This window comes from Urocampus carinirostris, chromosome 8 (assembly GCF_059441175.1).
Source record: "Urocampus carinirostris isolate Australia breed hairy pipefish chromosome 8, RoL_Ucar_1.0, whole genome shotgun sequence".
In the NCBI taxonomy this organism is placed as follows: Eukaryota; Metazoa; Chordata; class Actinopteri; order Syngnathiformes; family Syngnathidae; genus Urocampus; species Urocampus carinirostris.
The window spans coordinates 2,174,942-2,193,511 of NC_142356.1; the positions used below are offsets into that span (position 1 = coordinate 2,174,942).

General features: G+C 43.9%; 2 protein-coding genes across 4 annotated transcripts in view; one reads left to right on the forward strand and one right to left on the reverse strand.

The window, feature by feature from the left end:
- kat14 (lysine acetyltransferase 14) overlaps positions 1-692 on the forward strand; it is a 28,521-nt gene extending 27,829 nt beyond the window's left edge. The window contains exon 10 of the mRNA XM_088341298.1: positions 476-692. Coding sequence (XP_088197424.1) covers positions 476-649 — 174 coding nt within the window. The 3' untranslated portion in view covers positions 650-692. The remainder of the gene's footprint in view (positions 1-475) is intronic.
- Positions 692-16,296, reverse strand: dzank1 (double zinc ribbon and ankyrin repeat domains 1). 3 transcript variants are annotated; one of them, XM_088341300.1, is made up of 16 exons: positions 16,064-16,296; positions 14,916-15,048; positions 14,133-14,199; positions 13,926-14,066; positions 13,811-13,857; positions 11,512-11,554; positions 10,851-11,096; positions 8,233-8,373; positions 8,075-8,168; positions 7,031-7,134; positions 6,834-6,960; positions 6,740-6,768; positions 5,631-5,708; positions 5,416-5,543; positions 2,787-2,861; positions 692-830 (listed from the first exon to the last, which is right to left on the reverse strand). In XM_088341300.1, exons 1-16 carry the CDS (start codon positions 16,170-16,172, stop codon positions 707-709), a joined length of 1,686 nt encoding a protein of 561 aa, XP_088197426.1. In that variant the 5' UTR covers positions 16,173-16,296; the 3' UTR covers positions 692-706. The 3 variants fall into 3 exon arrangements, with proteins under 3 accessions (XP_088197426.1, XP_088197425.1, XP_088197427.1); XM_088341299.1 differs by having other exon boundaries at positions 6,737-6,768; XM_088341301.1 differs by lacking the exon at positions 692-830 and adding an exon at positions 1,569-1,898 and having other exon boundaries at positions 6,737-6,768.
- Between the last annotated feature and the right edge of the window lie 2,274 nt (positions 16,297-18,570).

Here is an 18,570-nt window from a genome sequence, read left to right on the forward strand (position 1 = left end):
CATACACAGGGTTGGATATCGAGATCATACTCATATTTTATTCCTACATTCGAAATGATTCAAATTAGATGATTTAGTGAAATGTTTCACTGCACAACTGCTATTTAAGGTCCACAAAAACATCGTGCCAGAAAACATCCATAAATTATTCATTCAGAAAGAGGGAATTTATAACTTAAGCGCTGGAGTGAATTCAGAATCCCAAAGGTGAAAACTACCAGGAAAAGGATGCGTGTGTCTGTGTGCGGAGTCAAACTTTGGAACAATTTACAAAACGAGATCAAACAATGTCCAACTATTCACGTCTTCAAATATACCGTAAAATCCAGACTATAGAATGCACCTGATTATAAGTCGCACACACAACATTTTGCGGACATTATTGGTTTTGAAAAACGAATCGGTTCATCGCAACTGTCGGCTGTTGAAGCTTCAAGAAGTTTTTGTTTTACGAGGTTTTTTTTTTTTTGGGCAGACGTGCATGGGAAAAGACGTGACGCTCCACGTGTCGGCGAGCAACCCGGCCATGCTGCTCTACCAAAGATTCGGCTTCCAGGCCGAGGAATACATCCTGGACTTTTACGACAAATACTACGAGGCCGACAGCGCCGAGTGTCGACACGCCTTCTTTCTGCGTCTTCGGCGATGACGCGTGAGACCCTCAAAGCTTCAATAAAGGAAACTCGTGTTGACCTAGTGGTCGCTTTTAGTCGCGTCCTCCTCCCTCAGAAACGGCTTCGTCCAGTAACGCCGTCATGGCGGGGCATCCCGCCGCCAATTCGCGGGCCGTCTGCCCGTCCCTGTTCCGCAGATTGGTATCCGCCTTGAAACTGTTAAAGCACAGGTGTCAAACAAGCGGCCAGCGGGCCAGATCAGGCCCGCTAAGGGATTGAATCCGGCCCGCGAGACAACACTCAGAGAAGCGCAAGAGAAAAACAAGCTGCAGGTTGAAATATGTCAACTTGATGTCGCCAAAGCCAGGTGCCTCGATTAAAGACACTGGACTTGTGTTTCTCTCTCTGTCTCTCTGTCTGTCTCACCCCTTTTCTCTCTGTCTCACCCCTTTTCTCTCTGTCTCACCCCTTTTCTCTCTGTCTCTCTCTTTCTCTCTGTCTCACCCTTTTTCTCTCCGTCTCTCTCCCACCCCTTTTTTCTCTGTCTTTCTATTTCTCTCTCTCCCACCCCTTTACTCTCTCTCTCTCTCTCTCTTTCCCACCCCTTTTCTCTCTGTCTCTCTCTCTCTCTCTCCTGCCCATTTTCTCTCTGTCTCTCTCTTTCACTCTCTGCGTCTCTTTTTCTCTTCCTTCCTTTTTTCCTTTTCTCTTTCTCTCTTCCTACCCTTTGCGCTTTCTTTTCTCTCTTTCTCTCTTCCTACCCTTTGCGCTTTCTTTTCTCTCCTTCTGTCTTTATATATCTCTTTGGATTTCTTTCTTCCTCCCCCTTTCTTTTCCCCCTCTCACACGACTTTTTATCTTTTGTTTCTCATGCTCTCTCCCTCTCTTTTTCTTTGTCCCGCCCTTTCTCCTTTTCCCTCCCTCTTTCTCTTATTTCTTTCTCTTATTTCTTTCTCTTATTTCTTTCTCTTTTTCTTTCTCTTTAATCTACTAGTCCGGCCCCCGACAGAATGTTTGTTCTATCGTGTGGCCCCCGAGTTCAAATGAATTTGACACCCCTGTGTTAAAGGGACAGTGTGTAAAGCTAGATAAAGGAATAGGACCTAAAGCAACAGTTTGTATTTATATCTGAGAACAATCTTTTTGATTCCATGCAATCAAGATTCAGGGCTAACCACTCTACTGAGACAGCCCTGATTAAGGTTACCAATGATCTTCTACTGGCAATGGACTCCGGCGCTTCATCACTCTTGCTGCTGCTGGACCTTAGTGCTGCCTTTGACACTGTGGACCATAATATCTTACTAGAACGTTGGAAAAATGGGTTGGTCTCTCAGGAACCGTCCTCTTATGGTTCAGATCCTAGTTCTGATAGGACGCACTGTGTTAAATAGGGTGAAATGACATCCGAGCCCTTTAGTGTTACCTGTGGTGTTCCGCAGGGTTCAGCACTTGGACCCCTTCTTTTCAGCATTTACATGCTTCCATTAAGTGATATTATTCGCAAGTATATCAGTTTCCATTGCTGCGTAGATGACACTCAACTATATCTTCGAATAGAGGAATCTGCCACACTAAATTGTGGAAATCTGTGCAGCCCGTTGAGACTCTTTGTGGTTAAGGGCGTCACAAATAAACTTGACTTGGTGGTAACTTAAAAGTTAAAGGGATTTAACCTAAAAACTAAACGGGACCTGTCTAAAGGGTTACTCAAAGAAATGGGACTTGACTTAAGAGCCAGACAAAGAAATAGGACTTAAAGGGACAGTGTGTCATTTTGAGTGCCTCCTAATGGTACAAAAACTTTCATTCATTTAAAGAAGAACATTGATTTGAATACAAGGCAAAAAGACATTCAATGTTCATTTTCATAAGAGAGGTGTTTTCTCTTCTCCAAATGAACTCTTCCCCCTGGAACACAAGATCTGTTCAGGATCTTAAACATGAAAATTGACATTAGGTGAGGATTATTCTCATTCGTTTTAGTCTGCTTGTACTAGAAAAGGGACAGTGTGTCCTATTGAATGCCTGCCAAAGCTAGTTCCAGGAATTGAGGACTTGACCTCAAGGCTAGACAATCGGAGTCAGCGATTTCAAAAGTATTTGCATGTTTTGGCCACTAGGACGTAAATGGCACCAAAAATGGCAGCCTTAAAACACAACGGGGCTTACCTGAGGAGGACGCGGGCACAGTCCACACCTGAAGCCCCCAACATGGCCGCCTCGTGCAGGGCTGTGTTCTTGGTCCTGCCGGGGAACGGACCGTTTTGAAATTAAAGCATAGAATGTGAAGTACTTCACTTGCCAACAAGTAAAAAAAGAAAACATACTTGCTTTTAAATATTCTTTTGTCATTTTACTCGCTTTACTAGAAATGATATATAACGAAGATTTTCACCAGAAAAATAAAATCCTTAAAGGGACAGTGTGTCATATTGGGTGCTTCCTAATGAAACCCCAAAAACTTTCATCCAGTAAAAAAAATATTGATTTGAATATGAGGCAAAAAAAAACCATGAACTATCATACCAAAGTTTGTTTTTACAAAAATAAACCTCGGTGGATATGAAATGAAATGATCTGCATTTCTCTAGCGCTTTTCAAGTCAATGACTTCCCAAAGCGCTTTACAATGTGCTCCACATTTCCCAATAGCGGCCTTGCAGCCATGTAAGGCGCTAACCTGCTTATTGGGGGTATTAGGGGTTCAGTGTCTTACCCAAGGACACTTCGACATGTATAAATTAGTATTTAATTTACACAGTGGAATCCCTACCTCGAAATCGCCACCGTATTTGTCTTGCGTCTTGCTTCTCCGTTGTATTTATAGGCACCAGTTTTAATTGGCATTATACAACAGTTCCCTCTAGTGGTTAAATATGACACACAAGCGCTTTGAAAGAATACATTCTCTAACGAGAAAGGACTTCACGTCATCGGGCATAAAAATCTCACTGTTTTGAAGTCAACAATGTTGACCTATGTGAATGGTGTAGATCCCAGGAGGAAATATTTTGTGGCGGGTTATGTGAGATTTCCCAGAGTGAATCGGATTTTTGAGTTTAAATCAGTCCAGTTAGTGCGGGCAGAAGTACTGTGAGGAACATGCATTCGATTTTATCTCATGATCATGGTACCAGAGACGAATGTTAGAGAAAGAAGAAGGATCTGTTTTTGGCCATTCGGCATTGAAAAGGCCTGACCTCGGAAAGCTAAGCCAGGCCGGGCCTGGTTAGTACTCAAGTAGGAGACGCTTTGGAATACCAGGTGCAGTAAATCAGTGACAAAAATATATTTCTCCAAAGATTTAGCAACGTGATGGTTTCAAACTGTAAATAAGTTATTTTACTGTTGCATACTGTGTATATTCTTGCTTAGTGTGCCATTCTCGCCTAGTTCAAGAGTAGTATTATTGTTGATACGATAACATGTAAGTTTAAACAGTTGTTGATATGATAAGATGTTGTTGTGAAAACAGATCTCGAACTGTTTTTTTTGTCACTCCCCCTCCCTTTAGCAGAAGAAACATTAAACTAAACTGTAAACTAGGGCGGTCCTAATACAATGAAAAGGCAAGGACAAAATAGACTTTTTCAGAGTGTCTAGTAGACTGTAACAGGCAGTCTATGGTCATCTCTCCTGTGTCTTCTTTGAGTGCAGGTTTTTATGACAAGTGTTGGGGTTAACCTAACAGAACTGGTATCAGTATCTTTTAGGGGCAAGTGCCAATGTCCGGCTCATCTCTGAAGAACGGGATGACGCTTTAACCCAAATAACAATGGCGACCAGATGATGAAGGTGCTGTAACTGAGCCGGATCAGGATGTTTCTCCTGCTACTAGTGACCATGGAAACCAGTACTATTTGGGTTATGTGAGGGAGCAAAATAAATGTAAAAGGTAAATGTTCTGCCATGACAATATCTGTGTCTTGTTTGTTGCAGCCTGGTCATCCTGGAAGGGGCCTTATCTCATGTGCGGTCCCTTCTCAAGGCTTCTTCATTATCCTCATATTTAGGTTTTTGAGTTTTTCCTTGCCCTCATGTAGGTTTTGGGGGATGGTGTAGTAATAGTCTGTAGTCTGCAATAGTCTTTGATCTGTGCAGCCCTGTGATACTCTTTGCGATTAAGGGCTATACAAGTAAACATGACTTGACTAGAGGTTTTTGAGTTTTTCCCTGCCCTCATGTAGGTCTCAGATCAGGGGATGCTGTCATAATAGTCTTTGATCTGTGCAGCCCTTTGAGACTCTTTGCGATTAAGGGCTATACAAGTAAACATGACTTGACTAGAGGTTTTTGAGTTTTTCCTTGCCCTCATGTAGGTTTTAGATGAGGGGAAGGTGTCATAATAGTCTTTGATCTGTGCAGCCCTTTGAGACTCTTTGTGATTAAAGGCTACACAAGTAAACATGACTTGACTAGAGGTTTTTGAGTTTTTCCTTGCCCTCATGTAGGTTTTAGGCGATGGTGTCATAATAGTCTGTAGTTTGCAATAGTCTTTGATCTGTGCAGCCCTTTGAGACTCTGTGATTAAGGGGTATACAAATAAACATGACTTGATTTGGCGCACGCTCTGCTGCAATAGCACTGACTGTACGCCCTACGGTACAGCCGGTGAAAATTGCCCTATTTTTTGTTTTAAGTTTTCCTACGGGGACCAAATGAATAGGATTATTCTTGTTCTGGTTTTCTTCTCCCGCAAAGGAGTGTCATGGACCTTCTTTTCTTGGCGTCATTTTGCCAGCAGTTGACAAAGGCTCTGCTTTATTAGCCACCTGCTAACGCTACGAGCGCCATCTTACAAGTCCGAGGTCTGATCGACACAGCCGCCGTGTTGCAAGAGAAGCGGTAGGACTTCGTGGTGCCCGTTGACGGTGGCCACCACCAGGGCCGGACGCCCCTCGCTGGTACAGCCTTTCGGGTCTGCTCCCTAAAAGGAGGACCGTCGGCCGTTAGCGCCCCCTACGGGACTGTCCGTTAACGTCCGGTTTCCCCGATACCCCGGCGTTATCCTCACCTGATCCAGAAGTTTCTGGATGACTGGTACCCGACCGCCACCGGGGCCCAGTTCCAGAAGCAGCTGATCGTCCCTCGTCTGCAGAGAATTGGGTTAGCGATAGCGACGCTTCTGTGGGGCCGCGTTCCAAAAATTTTTTGAGCATTCAATTGAGACCAAAAAAAAAACAACTAAAAAAACCACACCACCTGAAAAAAATCGACTGAAAATTGACCCCTAAAAGCCACAGAGGCAAACTGGAAAAACGACCACAAATCCAAGCAAAAGAGAAAGAACACCAAAAAAAAGAGATAATCCATCCCCATAAAAAAGACCGGAAAGCACTGCAGCAAGAGTGATAGTAGGCTGTTCTGCGTTCCTAACATTCCCATCATACCAATGTGATGACTTTCCTCCATTCTTAATACCTTTTTGAAATTCGAAGTGATTTATGACTGTATAAATAATATCAAGAACACATAGTCTTAAATCACCTGTAATGCGGTCTTAAATCAGTCAAGAATTGCCCGTAAATCACTCAAAGTGAAGTCAATTATCTCTTCATTGATAAATTCCTGGTAATTATCTCATAAATCACCTCAAATTCATAGTCACAAATCACTTGTAATTCAGATGGTCTATCAGTCATACATCACTCGCAATTAATTGATAATCATAAATGGTGTGGTTTTGGTGTATCAAATGTCAATTGATTTTCAGTCGTTACTACTTGTTTTTTTCAAATGTTTTTTGGGTCATTTTTGGGATTGTTTGCTAGGGTGGTTCCGGTAGTTTTTTGCTCTTTATTTGGGTAGTTTGTTTTTCAGGTCGTTTTTTGGATCCATTTTCAACTTGGTTTTCGATTTATTTTTTTCACTCATTATTTAGCAGTTTCCAGTTATTTCTCTGGCATTTTTAGGGTAATTCTTTGGGTTTCTCTTGTAGTTATTTCGTCTTTATTGGGGTAGTTTATTGAGTCATTTTTCAGGTCTTTTTTGATCATTTTGTCAATTTTCCGCAGTTTCCTCTTTTTGAGTTTTTTTTGTGATAACCGTCTATTTTTTGAGGCAATGATTCGACTCCGGTGCGTTGGAGGTGAGAAACCGTCGCAGGTGTCCAATTCTCACCACCTTGGCGCCATTTCCTTCGCCGTCCCTTCCTGTCAGCACAGAAAACAACTTGCCGCCTCTGTTCCCACAATGCATTGCGAGCGAGGGGGCCGACCTTCAAGAAGGTGAACGCCCTCGGAGGGGGCAACGGTCACCAGGTGCGGAGGAGAGTCCCGGAAGGCGGCGAACCGGAGGCTCAGGTGGACCTGCAGAGCATCCTCTTGAAGGACAGCGGAGGTCATCTGAAGGACAAAGGAGAAGGTCAGTCCCGCCCCCGTCGGCTTCGGAGCATCGCGGTTGGTCGGTCGGTACCCGTCCCAGGCGGGGCTCTCCCAATAGGGTCCTGAAGGGGGCGTGGTTCTGCGCAAAACTCCTCAGGTGAGCGCAAACGTGATCCAACTGCCTTCTCCAGTAACCTGAGCAACAAGCCACGCCCACTGTCACGCGTCAAAGGTGTGGCCCGCGGGCCGGATGTGGCCCTCAAGAAGGTTTTTTACTGTATGTTACCTTCCCTTTAAGTGTTTATGGCGAATGGATCTTTTAAATCGTACGTGTCAAAGTGGAGGCCCGGGGGCCAGATGCGGCCCCATCAAAGTTTTTTTACAGCCCCCGAGTTCATCTTGATACATTATTTTACGATGCAGCGCAAATTGTGTATTTGTATCACCGTAGAATACTTCTTGAAGAAAGTGGTGTTAATGGGTGATAGATTTTTGCACTTAAGTGTATTTAAATTCTACTTTCAAAAATATTTCAGTTCAGGTAACGATATAGAATACTTCTGGGCCGAGCACAACATTAGAAGACACCGCCACTAGCGATATTAGCATTAGCAACTAGCATTAATAGCTAACATTGCTCATTTAAATCAGATTTGAAAATGAATGTAAAATCATTTTCAATAGAGGGAAACTATTTAGCTTTAGCAGTTAGCTTTAGAATCTGTATTGTCATCGCTTAAGGGATCGCTAGCTGCAATTAGCAACCTGTGTTGTTTAAGCAGCTATATCACAGACGCTGTCAATAGCAGTATTAGCATTAACAACTCTCGCGTTGGAAAATTGAAAATGAATGTACTTTCTTATTTTAGGTATTATTAAGAGCATACTTAGCTTTAGCTGTTAATCTTTAGTGTATTGTCTAGCATTGTTTTGGAGGTTGCTAGCTGTGTTGAGTACCACATTAGCAATTAGCATTAGCAGCTTTTATTTTTTGCTGTGTCAGCCGGAACTGAGCATATACTTTGGCAATGTTCAGCGTCAGCGTTGATTAAGGGGTTGCTAGATGCGACTATCACAACATTAGCAATTAGCATTAGCAGCTTCTCTTTGGATTTCAACAATCTTTTGTGCTAACCTTTTCCGGGGCTAATGGTGGCACGTGGAGGCCGGCCCTGACGGTTCGGGTGTGGGGCCTGTGACTTGTGGCGATGGGGCTCTTGGGCGGGGGCCTGAACGGGCACAAGCAGGGACCGATGACGGGCAGCTCGCTTAGAAATGCTACCTTGTAGCTACCTGGGAAAACGACGCTGTGACGTCACGGCAGGGAGTGGGCGGAGCATCCACCTTGAGGCCGCAGGTGGTACAGCAGGTGACCAAGGTGAAGTCGCTCGCTCCGCAGACGGCGCACGGCAACACCTTGAACGCCCGCTCGCACTGTAACGCCACACCAAATTTTGAGCTTACCCGAGTTCATGGGTGTCAAAGATGCGGCCCGCAGGCCGGATCAAGCCCGGCAAGGGTTTTCATCCGGCCCGCGAGACAATGGCGAGAAGCGCGAGGGAAAAACGGGCCCAAGACATGACCGCATAACTATTTTGAAAAATAGGGCCAGAGAACGAATGAAAAGACGCCCAAAATCGACCCAAAAACAAACAAAAAATGACAGCAAATTAAACCACCACCACCACATGCATACCTGTCAACCTCCAGGGCTCCATGCCCTTACAAAATTTTGTATTTTCTCTTACAAAATACAAAATAATCTTATCACATTTTTTTTTTTCAAACGTGTTTATTTATGTAGTTTAACATGTTACATGTGTTTTGTTATATCATATATATTGTTAATGAACATTTTGTCCTGAGATACTGAGTTGCTCGACATGAATGAGGTCTATTATAAAAAATGACGTCGCTTGGACGTTCACCGTAGAAGGAAAAAATACATGCAAATAGAATTAAGTAGAATAATACATTTTCTTATTCAAATTATTCAATTATTGTCGGTAATATACTGATTAAAGGGATAACCACAAACCCGTCTTTTTTTCATTTTCTCCTTTTATACTTCCTTTTTTTCTTCACTTCTTTATACAACATCATCATTCGTAATATAATGCATCAAAGCAAGTGAGCCGTTTGAGAGTCGGCTCTCTTGAATGAGTTGAGCCGAAAAAGCCGGTTCTCTAAAAAGAGACGGACTTTCTTTCACTACATAACTACCACGTGAAATCTGAGGCGGCAGATGCATGCGTACAGTAGCATCAAACCTCTCTCTTTGTTTGCAACGGAAAAAAACGATACCGAGATAGAGGCTACCACGGCGAACTCGTTTGACTTGATTGATTTGCCGTTTGGTGATCGGCGGTGTTTACCGGATGGTACCCATATTGGCAAATTTTCGTTTTTCCGTACAGATTTTCTTGTACGTCGTACACGTCCTAAAATGCATCATAAACATTGTACGGCAAAAACGTACAGCTTGACAGGTATGCAAATGTAACCCCCAAATGAAAGAAACAAAAAATAAAACGAAAGATGACAAAAACATGACCCCAAAAACAATTACCGTATTTTCCACACTATAAGGCGCACCTAAAAGCCTTTATTCTTTTCAAAAGCTGACCATGCGCCTTATAATACATTGCGCGTTATTTATGGATCAATATTAAATCGCAAAGTCTTGCAACTAAGGCAAGCAGCCGCCGACTCGATTTTCCCCCGAACGCGAAGTAGTCCGTGGTGTATGCTGGGATTTATTTACCGGCGTTTCATTGGCTAAGCAATGTGTCAATCATCATTTGAATTGATCACTATTGGCTAAAGTTATTCGGAGGTAAAGGGGGCGGAACCTTTTTATCATTTACAGGCTGGCATAGGCTAAAGCGGCAAAACAAAGCCTGCAATTGGCCGAAAAAGAGGAATGTGAATAGCACGTTGGGTTGACGGCATAGAGAAAACAGTATTTTACGATTCTGTACTGTAATCGTAAATATTTTGCTCTCCTGGATTTACTACACTCACGGATATAAGAGGACCATGGTTGCACATTATTATTGAACGAAACGACTTCGGTGAGCTACTCTGGCCATATATTTTCCCTGTATCTTGTTTCAGACTGAACTCGATGTTTCTGTGATAAGCGGTGCAGATCATGGATGGAATGGAGTGTCTATTTTTAAATTCAACTCAATTCCAAGTGTTTATTGTCATATGCACAGTAAAGTTGCGAGCGAAAAAGAAATTAGAAACATAGAAATGTTTGGCATTTCTTGAATCCCAAGACTTGAACCTTCCGAATGATGGAACGATGCATTTGAGTGACATCGTACGGACACTGCATCCGCACGTGTTCTCGACACGTATTTGCGTCTTTGCAAGCTTTGGGAATGTTAAGCGGGTAATGAGTTGGACTGAACCATCTGACTGTTTTGTCGACGTTCCCATTGTAGCGCCTTATAATCCGGTGCCCCTTATGTATGGAAGATATAGGACCAAAAACTATTTTTTGGGGGTGTGCCCTATAACCCGGTGCGCCCTATAGTGCGGAAAATACGGTAATATACAAATGCAAAAGCTACTCCAAAAATGACCTGCAAAACATCTAAAAAATAATTGAAAAAGACCCAACACGACCCAAACTCCTCCCCCCATATCAACTTAGAAACTGAAAAAAGACTGAAAGATGACCCAAAAAACAAAACGAACTGAAAACGAACCCCTAAAACGACCGTAAAAATGATCAGAAACAAATGAAAAAAGGACCAAAGCAAAAATGGGACAAGTCAAAGAACCACAAAAAAAAGACGACCCCCGAAACGAGCAAAGTTGAGTGCTTTCTTCATTTTCTTCACTTTGTTTAGATTTAGATGAGGAGACGTTCTTATGGCCACACCCACGGCCACACCCACCTTCTCGCCGCACCCGTCACAGTAGCGGGCGTCTGTCCGGTTTTGCCGTCTGCACTTGGAACACGTCGGGCCCTTCTCGCACGAAACCTCCCGGACACCGGGGGCGCCGGCGGGGTTGTCGCGCTCATTGGCGTTTGTTACTTTGTGCAGTGGCGTGTCGCACGTCAAACAGTTGGCCAGGCGGGGCGGGTTTCCTCGGCCGCAACACGGGCACAAAGCGGGGGCCTGAACTGCAACACGTGGGTCCTGAGGTGTGTTAGCATTAGGGTTGGGTAGGGTTACTTGAACTGGATTACTTTCAATGACTTTTGGATGACTCCAATACCAAATATGCTAAAAGACAAAAGAAACTAAATATCAATAAAAGTACTAAATTTTGTGCAGGCTTGGGGAGAAACGGAATACATGGAACGGCAAAAAGCTGTTTGGATTTTTTTTCATTTTGTTTCTGTCGCATTTGATGTTAGTTTTGCCAAAGATCAAAGAGATCAAAGCCAGGAGAGAAAGCTTACCGCGTGTTGTGAGTCATCATTTTAGTTATATTTAGTTTCTTTTGTCTTTTATTAGCATATTTGGTATTGGAGTCATCCAAAAGTCATTGAAAGTAATCCAGTTCAAGTAACCCTACCCAACCCTGGTTAGCATGTTTGTATACACGCACCGGCAGGATGGGGCGGAGTCCTGGCCAAGTGGGGGCGCGGCTTCTGGAAGACACACAAGCGTTGTGGAAGTTTTTCGATCCAAAAGCCACGGAGGCTTTACTGCGCAATACACTGTACGACAAAATTGCCGTTTTCGAAATTGGAAAGTAGTAACACTTTTGTCAGCGTCTCAACCAATGTTCCCTGTCATTTTTCTTACGGGTCTGAGTGTTCACACAAAGTCGGTGAGCAACGCTTGAAACAACAGTGAGCAACCATAATCCCAAGTGTGGCAAGATAATTCATGATCAAACATGTCCAAAACTTGACATCAAGTTACATTTTGCTGAGTTTCCGGCAATGCCAAAAAAAAATTTCACTTTTGAATGACTTGACTCATGTATTATTGCAAAGGTTGTACGGCCTACAAACGTCATTTGTTTTGACAACAATTCTTTCACAAGATTTTCATTTTTTTTCCCTGCTATCTTTTGACGCATAGTACTAACATTTTTGGGCGCTTATTGAGTCGGTTGCACGATACAGAACTGTATTTAATCACATTTTTGAGTTGGAAGTACAATGTTGGCAGCAAGATTCACTTGATATATTTGGAAATTATTTGAATGCAACACAAACTTTTTCTTCTTTGTCCCTGTTTTTTTTTTTAATTCCTTTAAAAAAAAATCTCATACATTTCTTTCTTTTCTTTTTTTCTGGCTTTTTTTGAAAATTTTCCTTCTTTTTTCTCTTCCTTTTGTTTTTTTTTTCTCAGCTTTTCACTCCTTTTGCATTTTGGTATTTTTTTCTTTTTTGTTCTATTCCCCCCTTCCTTTAAGACATTTTGTGCATCATTTTACATAATATTTGTTCATGTTGGGATGAAAAAAGCAAAAACAACCCGAAGAGCCGTTTAGGACCCAAAAGAGCCGGTTCCTTTTAGTGAGCCGAGCCGAAGAAGCCGGTTCTCGACCAACTCTACTAACTTTACTCAACTTCGTTCTCCGACTCGACTTCAAAATACCGCATTTAGGACACGTCAGGGGAACTCGTGTATTTTTACCTTCATGCACTGTAACTTTGACTTGAGTTGCCTCTTAATTAGTAATTTTGAGCCCTGATTTTTGTGAGCCGGCTCGATTTTCTTGTGCGCTGAGAATGTGCACGCGCGCAGTTTAGAGGGAACACTGATCTCAACTGTACTGAGCAGCCATCTGACATTTGTAAAAACAAAAGGGTGAAAGAAACCGTACGAATAAACGGGAAAATCAATAAATCAAGGAATACCGAAATATATCACTTCAATGCCATTTTCTCATCTGTTTCAGTATCTATTTTGTCGTGTATATTTTAGTTCAATATGTTGCGGGGTTTTTTCTCTGTTGTGTTTTTTTTGACGTATTTAGTCCTTTAATGTACATTTTTACAAGAAAATCCTATTCAAATGGAAGGATTTTATACATTTGACTATAAGGGATTTTGTACGATCAAATACAAATTAAACTTATCGAGTGCAATGAAAATTTTCACTGAATGAGCTTCAGGTCACGCCGTTCCGAATGCGAATGTTTTGTTTAGTTCTGTTGATAACAGGACTCTGACGCAGAGGGCCAGACTCACAAGGACAGACATCGTGACGCCCTTCTCCGAGATGGTGGGGCCACATGGGGGCTTTTCTCTGGCCCGCCTATGGGAGGAGCCGACACGCCAACTTGGGAGAAAGGCGTGGGTAGAGGAAGAGAGAGAGAAGATAAAGGGAGAACCAGAGAGGAGGCTCGAAGAAGACACGAGCGACACTAATTCGGCTGATTCGATGGAGTTCACTTAGTTAAATACTTTAAGAAAATAAATCTGCCCCGTGTGAAAATGTCGGCTATTCCGGTCCTTCTTTTCCCAAAAAGAAACGAGCGCGCATTGTTAGGTGGTGTTTGGTTAATAGAGTCAGATAACTCATTCGAACAATTTGGTAAACGGTACATTTTAATATATTTATTTCCTAACAAAAGGAAGGGGCGGGGAAAGCTGCCTGGGCTTTCCATTCATTGGTTGATCGGTTGCACCGATCCTTAAAAACCAATCGGCGAGAAGCTGACCGAGTTCGACCCGCCCCCTCGTTTAAATCCAATTTTTCTGTGACAAAATACAACACATCAAAACATTTTATTCAAGTCATATATTTAGATATGACATGATTTTTCGATGAGTTGATTGATACAATTGTAGCTATTTATAAATCTAAATCTGCTTTTGGCAGGATCAATCCTGGCCTGCAGGGGGAGCAATTTTCAGGTCAAAGAACGCGTGTGTAGCGCAACCTACCTTGTAAAGTGAGAGCCCGTCAATTGTGATAGCGCTTCGTCCGCATCCTGTGACACCGATAGCAAGACGCCAGTTAGCATGCTGCTATTTTTTTAGCGATAGCAACGTTTTTGACCTGGGAAGGGCCAGGGGGCGGGGCCAAGGCGGGACTCGGCAAGGGCCCGTCGCTGCCGCTCATCTTCGGACCGAAAGGAGGCGGGGACTGTCGACCTTGAAGCTGGCGGTGAAGGTCGACGTCACGGTGCGGCGGGTCGGCCTGCGGGAAGGCCGACAAACGCGTCACCCGACAGACCCACGTCCGATTGGGCGAGCGACGGATTACCTGCGGTGCTGGCTCCGCCTCCCGGACCGCAAATACTTTGGTGACGATGGCGCTTTGGCGGCCATCGCTGTAAGCAGGAAAGGTCGGACGCACCCGAACCGGGTCACGGGAAAGGTCAGAGCAGAAACAGGAAATGTTATCCGGGAAACCGGAAAAAATATCGCAACGGACGGCAGCCGGAAATAGGACGTGACGTCACAGGATATGTCATTACCATGCAAAAACAGGAAGTGATGTCGTCAGAAATGTCAGGCGCAGAAACAGGAAGTTGCGGGAACCCAGAAATGATATCCCAAGGAAGGTGAGCCAGGAAGAGGACGTGATTTCACAGGAAATGTCATTGACATGAAAAAACAGGAAATGTTGCCAGAAGGGGCGGAGAGATGGAAAACAGGAAGTGATGTCACCAAAAAGGTGAGAGCAGAAACAGGAAGTATTATCCAGGAAACCGGAAAAAATATTGCATCAGAGGCCGCTGAAAACAGGATGTGACGTCACAGGATATGTCATTACCATGCAAAAACAGGAAGTGATGTCACCAGAAATGTCAGGCGCAGAACCAGGAAGTTACGGGAACCCAGAAATGATTTCCCAAGGAAGGTGAGCCAGGAATAGGATGTGATTTCACAGGAAATGTCATTGCCAGAAGGGACGGAGAGATGGAAAACAGGAAGTGACATCACCGAAAAGCGCAGAAAGAAGCCACAAGTGACACAACAGGAAAGGTGAGATCGGGAAACAGGAAGTGAGGTCACACGAAATGAAGTGACCTCGTCCCGTTACCTGGTGGCGGCCACGGCGCGTACGCAGACTCGTCCGGCGGGCAGCGCCAACGGCGCCAGGTATCTCTGCCCGTCGCTTCCCGCTTCGGGTTTGGCGCCGTCTAGTGTGTAAAAGAGACTGGCGCCGCTCGTGTCTGTTCACGCACAGTCACATTTCCTTTTTTTATTTGTCCATTCCAAGGAACAGGGCTTATTATAATGTAACCTTCCTTTATTTCAATCAAACATAAAATCCATCATGATTTGGATGATAATCCCAAAAGTCATGAGCTCTCATCTACGTGAATTTTGGGGAGAACAGGGCCGGTGTAGCGCCTGAATCTGACTCCCCTGCAAAATCCGATGGTAAAACAGTAAAGCGCGATCGTATTCTACAAAATGCGTTTGTTAAAGAGGATGCAAAAGTCACCAACACCGGAGACTGTCAGGACCAGCACAAAGGGTAGACCCAATCGCGTAACGTTTACCAAGTTTTACTGAAAGAAAGAGGAAGGGCTGCGCCCACGATTCGGTGTTCGTTGGGCGCGGGAAGCAAGTTGCTCTCGCCCTCGGATCGTGGTCCGAACACGGAAGTGGATCTTCCGTAGTGAGCGATGGCGGTATCAGGAACGGAAAAACGGGTCGGTAGCCGGGACTGGGAGAGCAAAGTGTGGTCGGGATCGGAAATGAGTCGTAAGCCAGGACGGTAGAGCAGACATGGTCAAGATAAAAACAGGTCATAGCCGGAGACAAACGGGATCAAAAACGGGACAGGTGTTGCAAAGCAACTGTAGTCTGACTTTCTCTCTCCCTCTCTCTCTCTCTCTCTCTCTCTCTCCTTCTCTCCCTCTCTCTTACTTTGACTTCTACTTGAGTAATAATATTCTAAAGTAACAGCACTCTTACTTGAGTACAATTGTTGGCTACTCTACCCCCCTCTGGTGGCCAACCCTGGTGGCGCCACTGCAGTGTGTACGTTATCAGGACTTCGGTGAAAAATAAAACAAAATAAATAAGAAGCAAGACCTCAACTCGGAAAACTCTCGGTTAAACGACTGCAAACACTCCAAGTGAGTAATTCAAGTACTTTGTCAAACCATTTGCAGATTTTAGAGATAAATCAGGGAAAGAGAAAGATGCTCCAAACAAAGAAGGATTTTGAGGACGTACCCGACTGAATGCAGACAAGCGTGCTGGTGTCGACCAAGTTTTTGGAGGTGAGTTTGTCGCGTTGCATGATGGGAAATATTCTAGGCGCCGCCACCGCCCCCGCTGACATGATTTGAGTTGTCAATATCCCTCGAATCAAATGAAATCAAATTAAATTAATTTGCTGCCGGAAAAGAAAAACGACGAATGTTTCTGGTGAACTCATCCAGCCTGCCCAGGTTTGTTGTGTTGGCGTCGCCGTGACAACGGCCACCGTGCCTCGTCGCTTGTTTATAACGTCATGACAAATCACTAACGTGATTGGCCAATTCTAGGAGAGTCAGGAAGCGCCTGATTGACGTTGCCAAACCAGATGCTTTCGGAATGATAGTCAGTCACTTTTTACATTTAGCAGAATATTCGCTCAGAATATCGTCTGAGCGAATATTTTCTCACGTATTTGAACCATTCACCGTCTTATAAGATTGTCTGACCCAAAATGTTGGTGTGTTAACGTCTGTCGCGGGAGGCATGTGGCAATCCAAGATGGCCGCCAGCACCTTCGCCGAGCGGGTCGACTCGGGAGAGCGGCCGTGTCGGATAGGCGGCCCGGGAGACAGCGCAGAGAGAAGCGCAAGAGAAAAATGAGATGCACTTTGAAATATGTCCTCTTGGTATCAACCAAGCCAGTCACCACTCGCAAAGCCACTGTAGTAGGACTTTCTCTCTCTCTCTGTCTCTTTTTCTCTCTCTATCTTTTCCGCTCGCCTTCTTCCTTTTTCTATGTCGGTCTCCTTCTTGCTCTTCCTTATTTTATTGCTCCCTCTCTTTTTTCTCTCTCTTACTCTTTCTTTACTTTTTTCTTTTTTAGTTTTCTCCCTCTTTCTTCCCTTCTTTTTTCACACTTTATCATTCAGTTTCTTTCTCTTTTTCCTGCTCGCTTCTTTTCTCTTTCTGTCTTTTTCTGTTCTCTGTTTATTTCTTTATCTTTTTTTCCCAACTTTTTCCCTCTCGGTTTTTTCTTTCTTTTTCAAGACTTAAATGATCCCCAAAATGACCAAGATGTTCTTATTTTCATACTGTCAGGACCAGAACGGAGACAAGACCCACTTGCGTTGCGTTTCTCTCAGGTTTTATTGGAAGAAAGAGAAAGGGTTGTGCCCACGATCCGGTGATTGCCGGACGCGGGAAGCAGGTCGCTCTGAAACTCGGATTGTGCTCCGAACGCGGGTGTGGATCTTCCGTGGCGAGCGATGGCGGTGCCGGGGACGGAAAAACGGGTCAGTAGCCGGGACAGGAGAGCAAAAACGTGGTCGGGGTCAGAAGCGAGTCGTAAGCCAGGAAAGGAGAGTTAGACGTGGCCGGGGACAAAAAGAGGTCGAAAGCCGGGACGGGAGAGTAGACGTGGTCAGGATAAAAAACAAGTCGAAGCCGGGGGACAGACAGGAGCAAAAAAACAGGTGGGAGTCCGGGTCGGAAAAGGCTTGCCTAGTGTTAACTGAGGTTCGCAGACGGACTGCCAAAAGGGGACAGACAGGACTGGGTACACGTACTGATCGGGAGCCAATCAGAGCTCGTGTGTCATATTTCACCACTAAGTGGCACTGTATTGCGGCAACATGCCAGACAAACATGGCGGCAATCTCTAGGTAGGAATTAAACAAATTAAAAAATTTCTCCACCTTTTTTTCTAGAAACGAACATTGGTATTTATAAGTATTTTTGCCTAGTATTCAAATCACAGGATTCTTGGAGGCATTCAATATGACACACTGTCCCTTCAAGGATAATAAACATTCCCAACGCCCTAATTTCTAATATAATGAAAGCCCTACCCTGTCATATTTGACCACTAGATGGCACTGTTGTCAACTCTAAAGGAAAACCAGTGGCAAATGAGCACAGCACGACAGCAAGATGCCAGACAAACATGGTGGCAATCTCTAGGTGGGAATTACAAAAATTAAACAATTTCTCCACCTTTTTTTCTAGAAACCAACATTGGTATTTATATATATTGCCTAGTATTCAAATCACAGGTTTTTTTTTTTAAACAGATGAAAGTTTTTTGTGCCTCTAGGGGGCACTCAATATGACACACTGTCCCTTTAAGGATAATAAACATTCCCAACGTCTTAATATCTAATATATTGAAAGCCCTACCCTGTAGTATTTGACCACCAGATGGCACTGTATTTGGACTGTGATGGCACTGATAGCTGCTTGGCCTTATGGCTAGGACCTTGACTCAGCCTCTTGGCTGGGAGCAAGTGTCTCGGCCTCCTGGCTTTGTAGCGTATTATGATTTGACCGATAACGGATAATGGATAAAGAATATAGAACAATAAACCTTACAAAATCCCCCCCACTCTAAAGGAAAACAAATGAGCACAGCGCGACAGCAAGATGCCAGACAAACATGGCGCCGAACGAAGTGGGAATTGCACTGTGTTAAAGAAAGAAATGTCTTTCTAGAATTGAGCATCGCTATTTCTGACTTTTTGTCTAGTATTCAAATCAAAGTTTTT